At 40.4% G+C, this 15,543-nt stretch overlaps 1 protein-coding gene across 1 annotated transcript; it reads right to left on the bottom strand.

Moving 5' to 3' along the window:
- selenop2 (selenoprotein P2) lies at positions 1-14,653 on the bottom strand. Its single transcript, XM_028811251.2, has 5 exons — positions 14,496-14,653; positions 11,742-11,963; positions 11,439-11,651; positions 4,935-5,046; positions 1-2,621 (listed from the first exon to the last, which is right to left on the bottom strand). The coding sequence occupies exons 2-5, from the start codon at positions 11,942-11,944 to the stop codon at positions 2,334-2,336; spliced, it is 816 nt and encodes a 271-aa protein (XP_028667084.1). The 5' UTR covers positions 11,945-11,963; positions 14,496-14,653; the 3' UTR covers positions 1-2,333.
- Between the last annotated feature and the right edge of the window lie 890 nt (positions 14,654-15,543).

Below are 15,543 nucleotides of genomic sequence, written 5' to 3' on the forward strand. Positions count from 1 at the left end.
TCCAAAAAAAAAAAATCTTTATTGCAGCAGAAGTATAAGCAGTATCCTTATACACATTTACAACCCAGCCCTTAAAAGACTAGCTTCCATATTAAATGTGTGTGGTGTCACGAACGGCAGCTGCACTCTGCTTTCTCTAAGGTACCATCTGTGTGTGACGTTGACCTGGGGCGATTTCAGCACACTACCAACTAATCAGATGGCCCAGATAATGCAAGCTTTAAAGTATTTGAAAAGCACACGTGCAACTTCATTCCACTCTGCCAGTTCAAAGTGAAGCAGGTTAGCTGCTTTCTAACTTAAGTGTGAACAAACTCAATGCGCCACCAATTTCAGCCCACTAAAACAACCTCTCTCCTTTTTTTGTGGGCTCAGACAGCAGCCATTTGTCATTTTCGCTGGCATCTGACGGCTCCTTGCCGCTTGCATCTCTCCACAGCTGTTCAGTTCAGTTTATCCACAAACCCACGGCTCCCACCTGCACAGCCATCAGCCTCCAGCCACTGTGTGGCACAGGTTTGACTGCAGGGTTCATTTAGTGCAGGGAAGCAGAGAGGTGGCAGGTACTGGACTGGAAAAACCTGAGAGGTGCAAGTTCACAGAGACATTCAGATCGTTCACATATAAGGCAGGGATACGGATATACTGGGTAAAGGAGCCTACTGAATAAAGATTAATAATAATAAACAACACAAAAAGGCAGCATATTACAGATAAGACAACTGCTTCAAATCACAAATCAGTAATGGCACACTAATTTGGGCAAATTAAACACATCCATTTAAGGCCTACTTTTTTACCACTGAACTAGTATTGAATTAAATTATGGGAAAAATACAATTTTTGACTTCGGATAAGTGACACAAAGAGAGCACCTCTGTACACTGATGCCCTGCAGTAACTAACACCACAGGATATTAAAAACACCTCACTAACACTCCGTTTTAAGGTCACTTTAGCAGCACTCAGTATAACATTTATCAAAAACTTTCTTTCCACAATCAAGATGAAACCCAAGTTCAGTCACATTAGCTTGCAATAAGCAATAATACAAATTGCACGTGATTCAAAATGTTTAACCGAATCTTCCCAGTGTTTTACTTTTCTGATGGTGGCAATAAACTCAGCAAGCCTGACTTTTCACTGAGGTAGTTTTGTCCTAAATATATGCATTCTTTTCTTCCTTATTAATACATGGATGGAAATTCAGACTTAATTCCGACTGATGGCATATCCACCAAGTAACAGCTTAACAGGGTGTGAAATTTAACAATCAGACTTGGGAGCTGCAAGGCTTTCTCCATCTAAAATGATCAGAAAATGCTTCTCAGGGACTAATTTGGAGAACTGGCCACACTGAACTAACAGATTACAGGGTTTAGGTGCTGCAGAATTTAAGGAATAGCAAAAACAAAAAAATCGAGCAGTATTTAATTTTATGAATTTGCCGAATCCAGTTTTGGGGGTATAACATGTAGAAAGCTAGTGGTTCCACTTATGTACAGTATCTGGCCATTACCCACAGAATAAGAGAATGACTTAGTTGAAGCTGGGCAGAACTAAAATATAGATAATTCGTCTACCTTCTAAGCTTGCATATTACACTAAAAGGTGGTGAAATGTCAGAGGTCATCCATAAATCTACACTAGACATCAGTTCATTTCATGGCACATCCACATAGTCATCCTCAGAGAACAACCATGTAGACACAAGGAGAACGTTTAAATATCAAGCTAAAGGTGACCAGCTTGGCATTTAAGTCCAGGCAGCAGTGTGACTGACTGTGTCACTCTGAGGAGATAATACTATCTAATTGTTCAACCACTCTGCAGTTTTTCATTCATTCATTCATAGTCCATACCAGTTTTTTCCAGTTCAGGGTGGAGCCTATCTTTGCAGAGTGATGCCTTGCAGGATGGAGGACATGTCCATCACAGGGCACACTTGCACAAACACTCACATTCAATGATATGAGGACAATTTAGAGTCTCCAATTAACCCTAACACACATTGGGATGTTTGTATATAAACAGTATACATGTAATAATACTACTTCACTAATTGGTTCTGTCTCTGTATCATCCACTAATCTTTAACAACTAGTATGGAAAACTGTGGCTAAAGTAAAGGTTAAAATATGCACATTGGGACATATTTAAAAAAAAAAAAAAAAATGAAATGTTTTTCTTCAGTTAATAAAATGAGAAACACCTTGCAGTAAACAAAGGGTAAAAGTTACTTATGAAAGAAGATAACCTTGAGGGTTTAAAAGATACACTAATATATATATTTTTAAAAAGCACTCCAATCAAAGATGTATTCACGCAGCACCTTAAGTGTCTTCCACATTAAGTTGAGTTTGTTGAGAGTCAAGATTCGTGGCTTCATGACCGTCAGAGTTCTGGACATCAGTTTGAGTTATGACATGATGAAGTTGGCTGTCATGTTCATGGTGTTGACTGACATCTGCAGTATGCTTGGGCACCTCATACAGCGTTGCATTGTTTCCTTCGTCTGGCGATGCTGTCTCTACACTACGAGTGATATTCAAGTTCAAAATCATTACAGAATCTCCTGCAGTAATATTTCTGTTATCTTCAGCGGTTGAGTTCGAGTCCAACTGAAACAGAAGAATAACACAGTTTTACATGGGAGCCCAATCCAATCTGTTATATACACAATGGAAAAACGTGGATGCAGCATGTTAAGAAGCATCCCACAACATCTGTAATGATTCATGCTGTCCACACTCAAATTATAACATGCACACATTTAATCAGGGGGATCGGAACAGCCCCCTAAACCACCCCCCACCATAAATGGTGACTCAGATCCTAAGTGGAGGTGTCAAGCTCATCTCCTGCAGGGATTCAGTAGGCCAGACAACTTCTTGAACAGAAGCCAATTATTGTTGCCATTGGATTAGGCTTCATCCTTGAAGTGATTACTTTAATCTTAAACAGCTTCATTTTAAGAAGTTTTTTTTACCTAGCTGTCAAATAACAATTAAGTCAAAATAACAAAAATACCCTGCCAATTTGGCCACATTTCAATAGTAAGGGAACAGGAGAGTGAAAAAAGGGGGAATTCTCTTGGGTTCACAAACCATGTGATGGTGTTCTCACAAAAAGAAAATCTAAAAAATGTGTGACATGGCAAAATAAGTGCATTAAATGGTAATAAAAGTAAATCTATTATTTAATAGGCTAGAATCAAGTTTGAAAATTTGAAACTCCCTCCTCTTAAAGAAGTCTGCTATTTTTCAAGTCAAAGTTATTTCTTCACGAACATGGCATATATGCATTTGCCAAGCACTTGGATGTTTACGGTCTATGGAGCAGAGAGGAAAAGCTTAAAAAATTACCAAATATGCCCATTTTTCAACCGAGTGCTGATCCTTGTCTTGTGATTACACACATATTGTAAAATAGTTTATACATGTCATTTTTGGATAACAAAAAAAAAAAAAAAAACCAAGAATATTTTAAGATCCTGCCAATTTTAAAAGAAGACAAGCCATGTGCAATATCTCCGCACTTAGACTTGGGTAGTTTCCTCTCAACAGACCAAAATTGTATGGGTGGTTACCAGAATTAGGGCGAAACACATGTCGCGTACTCTTTGCATTATTTGACAGTAAACTATTTCAACCATTCTATGATCTGCTTCTCACAACTGAGGGCACCGTGGCGGATGTTAGCAGACTTGCTGGCCAACCACAAGCGTTACCTGGTAGGTAACCACCCATACAATCAGATTGTGACACAGACTACGAATGCCGTGAATGTAATTACCCCGATCTACATGCTGTCAAATAAATGAATCACACGCCGTGGCGCAACGTTAGGGGCATCGCCTCTGGTGCTGACGTCCGAGGTTCGATTCCCGAGAGGGAGTGCAGTAGAGTGTGTACACCTGATGAGCCCAGAATGAGGGCGAAACACGTGTCGCATACTCTTTGCATTATTTGACAGTAAACTATTTCAACCATATATATCATGTTTGTGGAGAAATAACTTTGACTTCAAAGTTATTCTTTTAAGACTGCTCTACTACAGACACCCCTAACTTTATCATCAAAGCTCTAGTTTCATTGTATTGGTTTATTCACAAGGATAAACATACTCCTCACTAATGGTAGGGATTCATGGATACATGGCAGAGGACAACAATCCACTGCACAGAATGAATCCGAGGTTGTATTTTCCCCATAAGTAACCATGGCACCTGTGTGTGGTGACATGTTGCATGTTGTTTAGCACATGCAAGTAAGCATGTCGCTCTACTCATGGCATAAATAAGTCTATATAAACGCTTTCAAGATGGGCCAGTTTGTAACTTGAAATGGACAGCTTTATCATTTGAAGGGAGCTGAAGATTTGGCGCATCTACATGAGGCACCTGACTAACTCACAAGGTCACTGGTTCAAATATATCGAACAACCCACTGTGTGATTAATAAAAATCACTTTTACTTATTCCGAGGTTGTAGAATACCTCTACATCTATAAAGCGCATGAGGTGGTGTCCCCTATAGAAAGACACTACAGTACATCAAATAAAGATTGCGTAGTTGCCAATACTAAATATGCGGATGGTCTTTTGTCTAGTTTAAAGGAACACCCTGCAGAAAATCTGCAGTATCTACGTTGACATAGCATTTGAGGTTCTTTGTTCAACATAATGTACTTATACTGCCACCAGCTGGTTGATGGTTGCTCAATACTGTATTTAGATTTGATACTTTAAAAGAAAAACAACCTCAAAAAGAGTAGGCAAGCTGTAAAAAAAATGTGGGATGTATAAAATTACCTGATTAGATCTATGATCCCCCAACCTCAAGGTGATTGTGAGAAAGCGCACCTTCACAAGGGTGAAGCCTGCTCCATGTGTTCTATCGCCCCCCCCAGAAAATTGCACAAAGGATACTTACACTGCAGTTTCCACACATATTTCTTAAATATGTGACTCGAATAGCAGCTTCAACATAAGGATAATGTAGATAGCTATATGGTAGCACAACATGAAAAGTCAATTTTCCACATCTGGCAGGAGGAAAAAGAAAAATAAATCAGATTTTAACCCTTTTGTTTTAAATATCTATAATTCTGTGGTATAACAATAAAAAATATTTTTGAAGAATAGGACATTCAACACAAACACATCTTGTTAGTTTAGACGGTCTTTAATACGGTTCTAAAATCTGCGTTTAACCGGTCTCCAATGCCTTTTCTCAATATGCTTGAAGTGACCTCACCTAGAATCAGCCTTATTCTCTTTATACCAGGACTTCAAAGCTATTTTTTTTCCTGGCCTTTAAAAGCACATGTTCAGGGTGATGCACGTGTCTAAGTTGCCATTTTGACAAAGGGTGTAGGTTTTTCTTTGGGTGCCCTGTGGCAGTCTAGATACCATTCTATCTGGAGTGGGCTCTTGCTTTACCTCCATAATCCGTTTAACTGGCCATTGATCCCACAGCCTTAAATCAGATGCTACATATCCAGCAGGATTCCTCTACATCTTAGTCTGCTCCTGATGGAAAAGATCCCCATCCATCTCTTACTTAATTTCTACTTATTAGTCTTAGAATGAGTTATTGCATGGTATTTCTCTAATTCCAATAGGAAAAACATCACCCGGTATACCAGATGTGGTTTCCGAAGCACAATAAATTATATAGCTTACATGAATTTGCAGTCCATTCACCGAGACGGAGCTGGAGCACACAAATGCAGATCAGCTGGTCACAGAAAAAAAGCACACCCATGCTAACAACAATGTATCGACAAGCTTCAGCTGAGATACAGTAATTACTGGAGACAAATGTCTCACTATCTGCGGTGGGTTGGCTACCCTGCCCAGGATTGGTTCCCTGCCTTGTGCCCTGTGTTGGCTGGGATTGGCTCCAGCAGACCCCCCGTGACCCTGTGTTCGGATTCAGCGGGTTGGAAAATGGATGGATGGATGGATATGTCTCTCTATTATAAAAAAAAAATCTTGCGATGAGACATGATCTTTGGAAGAGAGACAGACAGACACTTTCACATTCTGCGAGATGGTCACATCACATCAAACTTACAGCCTTTGGAAGCAAGCCCTGTGATACACATGCAGAGCAGGTTAGAGATAATGGAAATAGGAAAATTCGAAAGTCTCAAAAAAAAAAATGAGAGTAAAGATTGCATTAGCGCAAACAAACGGAAAATATTACTCGGTGAAATAACGGAACAGCAAAATGAGATCGCATAGTGTTTGAGGATGTCTCGGGGACAAAAGAGACAAGGCAGTGAGACAAAAAGACAGGTGCTGTACACGTTTTTAAATGTTCAAAGCACCACACGAAATGCAGATCAAGCGGCACGGCAGCAGCAGCAGCAAGCCAGCAGCTGATTGAGCAAAGAGGAGGTTAAAAAAAAACAACTGTTATTTGTTCCCATTGTATCACCGTTTAAGAGGGGTTTCGGAGGAGCGAAAGGGTCTCCTTGGAGTGCATTCAGCCCACCTCTTCACAACGCATACCGCTGGCGGGGGGTGGAAGGGGTAGGCAAGCGAAGTGCAGATCACGCGGCACAGCAGCAGCAGCAGCAAGCCAGCAGCTGATCAAGCAAAGAGGTGGTAAAAAAAATATATATATATTTGTTTCCCATTGTATCACTGTTTAAGAGGGGTTTTGGAGGGGTAGTCTTTATAAATTTACACATCTTAATAATGAAATCTTAGTGAAAGTTGTTAAGTATGGTATGTAGGTTCTCTGAAAATGCAAAATTTGAATAACTGGGGTCTGAAAATGGATGATTGGATCATCTTGTTGTGTCGATTGACACGCATGCATCCCCTGACAAGCTTGATGAGGTCAGCAGTACCACTTTGGGGCGAGAGGGGGCACTGTTGCCAACAGTATCCTCTTCTTTCTCCACAACTCAGAGAAGACACCCACTGAGGGCACGCACAACTGAAAGTGATGAGCCAGAACAGTGTGGTCTTCTCCCTGATCAGGAACTGAGCATGCCGAGACTGATAGAGCTAGCGACATTAGAAAAAACACAGCAGGTTGACATGGTTTCAGCAACTTTTTTCTTATTATTTTCCAATTACTTGCTTTTGTTGGAATTTTGTTTCAAATAAACAGGATTACTGGGATGGTACTCCAACATTTTCCTTGCCCTTGACTGCCTCCTTGCCACAGTATCTAACAATCACATCTTTGGAACTGAGCAAAACCCAGAAAACTTTCACAGTCAGACAGTGATTAAAATCCAGTCTTTTCTGCTGTAAGGCTACTGCCCTCATAATTAGGGAATCCATTCCCGGACATTTTTCATTCCTGGGAATTAAACTGCTGTAATTCCCGGGAAAACGGGAACGGGCAAGCTTGCATATATAGCATGTAAAAGTGTAAAAATCGATCAAGAAATAACAGAGTCATAGTTGAAAATAATTAAGGTGGCGCCATTGCTGCAGCTTGCACTTCATCAGACAACAGCTTTGAACAGCAACTTGAAATTGCAATGTGTCAGTCTGTTGCATCCGCATTATCTGTGCCAAGAAACTTGCCATCACAGAATGATGACAAGAAACTGAATGCATCAGTAAAAGCTGAAATGGCGGTGCTTCAGAGCAACGGCAAGCGCAGGCGTTGTTTAGAACAAGTGTATCAGTATCTGATGATTGTGCCGCCTACTTCAGTGAAGGCAGAGCGTGCTTTCTCAGCGGCTGGCGTACTTCTGCACGAAGGTGCGCTCTCGCATGGATGACCGCACGCTGGACATGTTAATAATAATTCATTACATTTATATAGTGCTTTTCTCAGTACTCAAAGTGCTATCCACACAGGGAGGAACCGGGAAAAGAACCCACAATTTCCTTACTGCAAAGAAGCAGCACTATCACTGCGCCACCTGTGAGGACGTTGTGCTTTCTATACTCTTATTACCGCAACTGAAGATACATGTACTTCTATGACAGCATGAACTGCTTGTAGATAAGGTTAGTCTTTTATTTGTGTTAACGTATTGCAGTAGTTTTATTAAAAATAAGTGTCGGTCGTTCTAAAACCGTTCACATGTGAAATGCCCGTGCACTGTGTCATCCCCGGGATCCCGGGATTCCCGGGAATAAAATATGGGATTCCCAAATTCCCGGGAATGGATAAACCCATCCAGGAATGGATTCCCTACTCATGATATCTAGTTCCATTTTAGATTTGTGTTATTATACTCCATTGCTGATGGCATGGCAGCCCGGTGGTTAATGCTACTCTTACAGATTCAGAAACTAGGGTTGGCTTTCCATGAAGCTTACATGTTCTCCCCATACCTTCATGGGGTTTCCCCTCCACATCCCAAAGATGTGCCTGTTGGGTTAACTCACCCTATGTGAGCGTGTGCAGGAGTAGACATTAATAGCTACTGGATAGGTTCTGGAACAACACATCCCTGAATTAATTTAGGGAGGCTTGTGAATGCAAAGTTGTAACTTGGAATCCACTTAAAGAATTAGATAAGTGATGATACAACGAATTCCCAGATATATGGGTTGATATAAAATGCTTGTGAGGGGAAAAAAACAAGATAACAGAAGGCCACAAATTTCAGCTTCTGAGTGCATTAATGATATTATAGAGATAACACACATGAAAGAATAACAACAATAAATGAAACAGAAGGCCACAGTGTCAGAGTATCAAAGAAGCAAACAAATCTTTCTAGGACCTTCACGATGATAGATGAAATTATATTTATCTTTTGTAGCAGACAAGTAGAGCTGGCGTGCTAATTTTGTGTACTTGCTAAATGATAAAAAAAAATCTGCTTTAGTGTGTCGACTTGGAAGTTACATCATGAAACAGGACTAAGTTATGTGTGCCCTGTCCAGATTTGTTCCTGCTTTGTGAACTATACTAGCTGGAATAATCTCCAGCCCTGACGCAACCCTGGTCTGGATTAAGCGGGTTAGAAAATGACATGACATGATTAAGTTATTGTTGCCTGATCCAAAGCATCTTCGTAAATTATCAGGGTGCATAATAGATCCAGAGTTGGCATGGCAATGATGGATACTGCATACATACAACCAAGTCAAAATTGAAGATGGCTCTGAATGTAGGTATGATTCATAGTCAAGACATGCTTTTATTATTATTGTGGATAAGAAAGTATCCATTTTTCAAAAATCACCAGCTTCACTTCAGAGTTGTTGGAATCCAGGGTTTAAACCAGAGGAATACCGAACAAGACAAGATCAAAACCTGCACAAAAAATCGTGTCTTTGAAATATATCCAGCCAACACTCAAAGTTCTCTTTACCCAGAGAACAATAGGCACTTGGAATAAGCTACCAAGCTACCAAGTAGTGTGGTAGACAGTAAGACTTTAGGGAATTTCAAAACTCAATTTGCTGTTTTTTTTAGAAGAATTAAGAGGATAGGACTGGTGAGCTTTGTTAGGCTGAATGGCCTGTTCTTGTCTAGAGTGTTCTAATGTTCTAACTGTACCACCTTACTGCCCCTGTCAAAATACCAATTCTTTTCATTCTAGGAACTTCATCCATCCATCCATTTTCCAACCCGCTGAATCCGAACACAGGGTCACGGGGTCTGCTGGAGCCAATCCCAGCCAACACAGGGCACAAGGCAGGGAACCAATCCTGGGCAGGGTGCCAACCCACCGCAGGACACACACAAACACACCCACACACCAAGCACACACTAGGGCCAATTTAGAATCGCCAATCCACCTAACCTGCATGTCTTTGGACTGTGGGAGGAAACCGGAGAACCCGGAGGAAACCCACGCAGACACGGGGAGAACATGCAAACTCCACGCAGGGAGGACCCGGGAAGCGAACCCAGGTCCCCAGATCTCCCAACTGCGAGGCAGCAGCGCTACCAACTGCGCCACCGTGCCGCCCTTCTAGGAACTTTGCATAGGATTTTTAAGTAGTAGTAGGGTGTTGTACCGTGTTAGCTTGTAGTATAGCGGGTCCACAGCTCAGAATAACAGGCCAGTTTTAAATAAATAATCACCGCAGTCACGGCTTAAAGAGGGGGTGTGGTAATGTGGCCGGAGTGGTTCTCGGACATGATGTGGTGCGGGCATTTCCTCACTTAAGTGCACTGGTGAGGAATCGTCTGTATCCGTAATTGATGCCAGGAACTGCTAATCACCACACCTGTGCCATGTCCCCATTATATATAATAGGACCGCGAGTGCGGAGGGGAGAGAAAAAGATCGAGAAAGTGAATGGAGGTTAGTGGAAGAAGAAGAAGAAGAGAAAGCTAGAAGCTGAAAGCCAGTGTGAGAGAGAGCCAGCGAGCGAGGGCAGGCTCACTGATAAGAGAAGGCAGCTGCGAGAAAGAGCCCCTCAGGAGTGTTAGGCCGATACTTGGGGTCGTTCCTGCTGAGCGCTTGTGAGGAGCAGGAGTGACCGGAAGGTGGTTGGGTCACCACATAAGGCCGTGGGAGTCAGAGGCTTGGGAGGTGGAAGTTCCAGCGTGAGCACCCTGGTCACTGGGGAATCCAAGTCTCAGTCTGGTGAGAGCTGAACAAAGCCAGGGATTGGGAAGCTACAAGACCAGCAGAGGAAGGTGGTCAGCTGCAGGTAGAGTGACTCCCCTGGTTCATGGCCCGGATGGGAGAAGCAGAAGGCGGCACGGGGTCTTGCTTTTAAAAGACTGCTTTCAGCTATTGTGTTAACCTCGCTTTTAATGGAACTATTTATTGGATTTTAACCTCCACTGTTTCACCCTGGTTTTAATGGATTATTTATTTAATGACGTTTTGGAGCACTGCACTTTATTTGAACACTTTGTTGTTGGTTTTGTCTTTTTTTTTTTTTTTAATAAAAAGTACTGTTTGCACTTTCCACCTTCCCCTTGCTTTTGTTTGGTGTCCTCATTGTCCAGCTCATCCGGTTACATTACCGACAATGTTGGGTTCAAGAGGCTCCCTAAAGAGAAATGGGAGCCATGGACTGAGACCCGCATTGTCACAGAGCTATTATGGATGCAATGAGAAGTCAAGCAAAATGACACCTTTTATAGGCCAACTAAAAAGATTACAATATGCAGGCTTTCAAGGCAGCTTAGGCCCCTTCTTCAGGCAATAAAAAGTGTCATTGTGCTTAACTTCTCACTACATCCATAATGGCTAACACGGTACAACACCCTAGTCAGTAGACCTACAGAGTAGCTGTAATAATTCCACACAAACAGAATCAAGACTGGGTCCCTGCAGCGCTGAACATTAGGTCACCACGTCAGCCAATAGTTACTTTACAGTTCTTAATTTTCCTCAGGTTAATAAACAATATGGACATACAGTAGTTAAAGGGGGCAAAAGGAAATAAGTTAAATGGCCATAAGAGGGCACTGAAATCTGCTAAGGGGGGGGGGGGGGGGGGGATGAGGGTTTCAAAAGAATACACGTTTTCTACATACCTGTCATAGATTAAAAAGTCATCTTTGTCACCCTCCAAAGTTTCCCACACATCTTGCTGTAATATGCTCTGCTGGTACACGGGAATACCTTCTGGGGTTTTCCTTTTCAGCTCCCAGTACATAGCCCTGGATTGGGGGCTTTTCTCATTTACAATTAAAAAGGCAACTTCCGAGATATTACTCTTGAACAGCCGCTCACGCAGGCCTTCAAGTCTGCCAAAGCACATACATAAAGGACTTTGTGAAAATTACAGATTTAATATTTAGTACAGCTAATACTTAAGCAATAAAAAAATAATTTACCTGGAGGCCTGCATTAAGCAGAACTGTCAGCTGGCCTTGAGAAGAGCCACCACCACCACTTTTCCCAGATTCTCCTTCATAGGATTGTACCCTTCAATCTCCCAGTCAGGGGCCGACTTGCAGATCTGAGAGTAGCCCTCTGTGCCCGATACTATTAAGAACATACATAGGAGCAAAGGAGGGAAAAGGGTCCTGGAACCCATCTCCTTTGATCTTCCACACCTAAAAAGAACGCAAATGGGGAAAAAGAAAAAAAATCTTGATTTATAACAATGAAAATGTGGCACAGCAAAAACAAATGAGGTTTTTGAAATGCAGGGGGTATCTGCTTATTCTTGATCTGTAATATGTGTTTAAAGCAGTCTTTAATCTTATTCTTGGCAGATGGATGTCCTTCTAATAGAACAAATGCCAGGAAGACTTGAGTACTAACTGGAAGTAATAAAGTTTCTAATATGCCTTTTATTGGACCAATTTAGGTTTTACAGTTAAAGCACAAGAGCCATGCTTTGAAAAGAAAAAAAAAAACTCCTGCCAAAGGGAATTGGCAGCCAAATGGTCATTAAATAAATCTAAATTGGCTGATCCATGACATTAGCAAAAAGGTACAAGAAAGATTAATGTGAAATTTCTGCCTTCATTTTGTATATTGGTTATGGGCATTCCTCACAGCTCAAGTGACTAGCAGTTTAGCCTCAGAAAGTCATCGTTTACTTGGATTGTTTCACTACCACAGATAATTCTTACTTTAATATAATAGCAGTAGAAAAAAATATAGACACATGTACAAACATATACAGTATATATATATATATATATACACACACACATATACTGTATATATATATATACACACACACACAGTATGTATATGTATGGCCAAACAGGCAAATACAATGATATATATGGACATACTGTATTTTCAGATACATATATGCTTAAAAAGTATACTACAAAAATGAGGGGAGAAAGCACAAATAAATAACCTGCAAGTAGAACTTTCAGATGGACATCTCATTTGCCTATTTTTCCAGATTTGCTTAATTGTCCCCATGCTCTTTATAGAAGCTATGAGCATTATTCATAATAAAGGTGGCAAATGGGCACAGAACTGTGTGCAGAACCTGGAAGAATGGATTGGAGTTCACATATCATCCCCATATTCATGTAAGTTTGTTTTTAACCCAAGCCATTCTTTATCAAAGCCAAGAGAGCAAAGGGCACTAACACAGGCTTCCACGCTTTCTGATTCCAAGTTTGCATTACCTTCTAAACATTCTGCGGCAAAAAAACCCATCTCCATATCCTTAAGTACAGCACACTTTGATATACAATTAGTAATTATCAAATTAGGTAACAGCCTTACTGCCAAACCCAAAAACAAAAACACACTGAACAGATAGAAATATACATTAACACACTTAATCCATCAGTCTCACAGTATAGAGCCACCACAAGTAAAAGTTGTTCTATACAGTACATATTCATCTGCATTCACACACAACCAGGGCAGTTAATTAGATTATACTTATATGTAAACTTAATGAATTTAAAATAAAGCATAAAACCCGATTTGACACGTACATAGGATAGCCAAACTTGTACATAAGGCAGATGGCGTGGTGATGCTGTGGGAGCGCTGTCGCCTTGCAACAGAGAGGCCGGGGTTTGCATCTCGTGCTACATGCATGGATTTTGCATCTTCTCTTCGTCACAATGTGGGTTTCCTTATCCTTAGGGCTCTCCATCTTTCTCCCACAGACCAAAGAGATGCAGGTCAGATGGACTGGCAATGCTAAATTGGCCCTTGTGTATATGTGTGTGTGTGTTTGCCCTGCAATGGCAGCCTGTCCGAAGATTGTCCCTGCCTTGCCCTATATGCATTTTTTTTTTGGAAATTTGCATATATATTTTGTTTTCCAGCGGGTGTTAAGACATCAAATGATACTAACGTAAGAGCAATAACCATACTGATAAAAACAAATTCTGTTTTTCTTCCAAAGTAAGACATGCAATGCAAGTACAAAGTTATGAGCGCACGCGTCTCTATTTTATGTCGCAATAAACACTGTCGCGCTCTTCAGTATGTGTGCCATCTACACTGAAATAGTAAGCGATTCATATTAGCGTGGAATCTTTTTAATCGACCGGTTGTTTCATACAGGAAAAACACAGCAAATGTTTAATATTAATTTTGCTTTACAAACCAGGAAAAAATAAGCAAAACGTGATAACCTTTTTAATGCAGACTTCATATTTAAATCTTTAATTTAGTAATGATCACGTATGAGTCCGAGAGTGAGAACAAAGAAAAGCAACCGATACTCGAGACTGACCTATTGGACCATTTTTTTTTTGTTTTGTTTTAATGTTTACAAATACAATTCGATCACCCAAACATTTACTGAATTATATTTTAGGGTCTTGCGTGACTGCAGCATTTGGGGCGCCAGATCATCGCAGTATAAAAACTCAGACCAGTAGGATTTATAGTTGCCGATTCGTAATTAAAATCTTATATGATGCCAATTGTATGTATTTCATGGTCTCTTTTTTGCTTATCTGTAAAACAAATTGTCGCACCAGCAATGAAGGTATAAATCAAATCATTCTAGAGACAAGCATAGAATATATTAATAGCAAGAAGAAAAACTGTAACAAAACGTGAAAAAATGTCATTTATTTTAAATCTTTGCAAGCATACAATACATGCACAAAAACAGTTATATGCATTATTATTTACAATTAAAATACCTTATTTTAAAGTTTTGAAGTTTTCCTTTTCTGAAACCAAACGGCGGTGCTCCACCTTCTCACCCGCGGCCACTTTGTACTAAGTACTCCTGACTCCGCCCCTTGAAGCGGGAGGCGGAGAATCGCTGCCTCTAACTTGGGACTGCGGACGATGATTTGTCCTTTGAACAACATGTAATCCTAAACGAAATAACAAAACCGGAAAAACATCAAAGAAAGGGCTTAAAGACGTAGACTGCGTCAGAGACAAGATACTGACCACCCATAGTTCCACTCTGTTAATGAGAGGTCAAATCCTGTTTTTAAATAACATCCTTGTTTATTTAAATGTACATTGAGCAAAGGAATTCGTTAGTGGGATTTTATGGTTTTGCTTTTATTTGCTTATAATACAGATTTAGAGAGATTTATATTAAAATTTTGCTTCTTGTATATTTATTTGATATTTATATGATGCAAAATTGCATGATGGAGGTAAATTTAAATTATCACTTTATTAGGGAGCATTACTTTGCCATGAAGCAGCTATTTTCACTTCTGTCTTTATCAATATGGACTGGATTTAAAGCATTTTTTGACACAGAGACACGGAATGCAATACAACCTTTGCTTATTCAACTGAATGAATAAAACACATTATATTAGACAATTTTAAGCACAACCTGGAAATATTGAGACAGCTCACTTAAGGCTTGAGTAATGTAATTTCAATATGGGTCCAAAACAAGTTTCTTATAAAGATGTTGTGAAGCTAATTAGCAATTCTTATTTTGCCATATATGAGTGAACAAGGATGTGCCCAATGTTGGAATGGTGCCCTGTTCAGGTTTGACTCCTGGTTTGTACCCAATGCTATTTGTATATACAATAGCCACTGCAATCCTGAGGCTGATTCAGTAGGTTTGGTGATGGATGTACTGTATAAACAGATGGGTGGACATGAGCTGCAACCTGACTTGATCACAATAAAAAATGAGTTCTCCAAAGTATCCATGCCATAAAACGCATCCATAAATCCATACACACCAAGAGAAATTTTAAATCTCCA

This window comes from Erpetoichthys calabaricus, chromosome 10, assembly GCF_900747795.2.
Source record: "Erpetoichthys calabaricus chromosome 10, fErpCal1.3, whole genome shotgun sequence".
Lineage (NCBI taxonomy): Eukaryota > Metazoa > Chordata > Cladistia > Polypteriformes > Polypteridae > Erpetoichthys > Erpetoichthys calabaricus.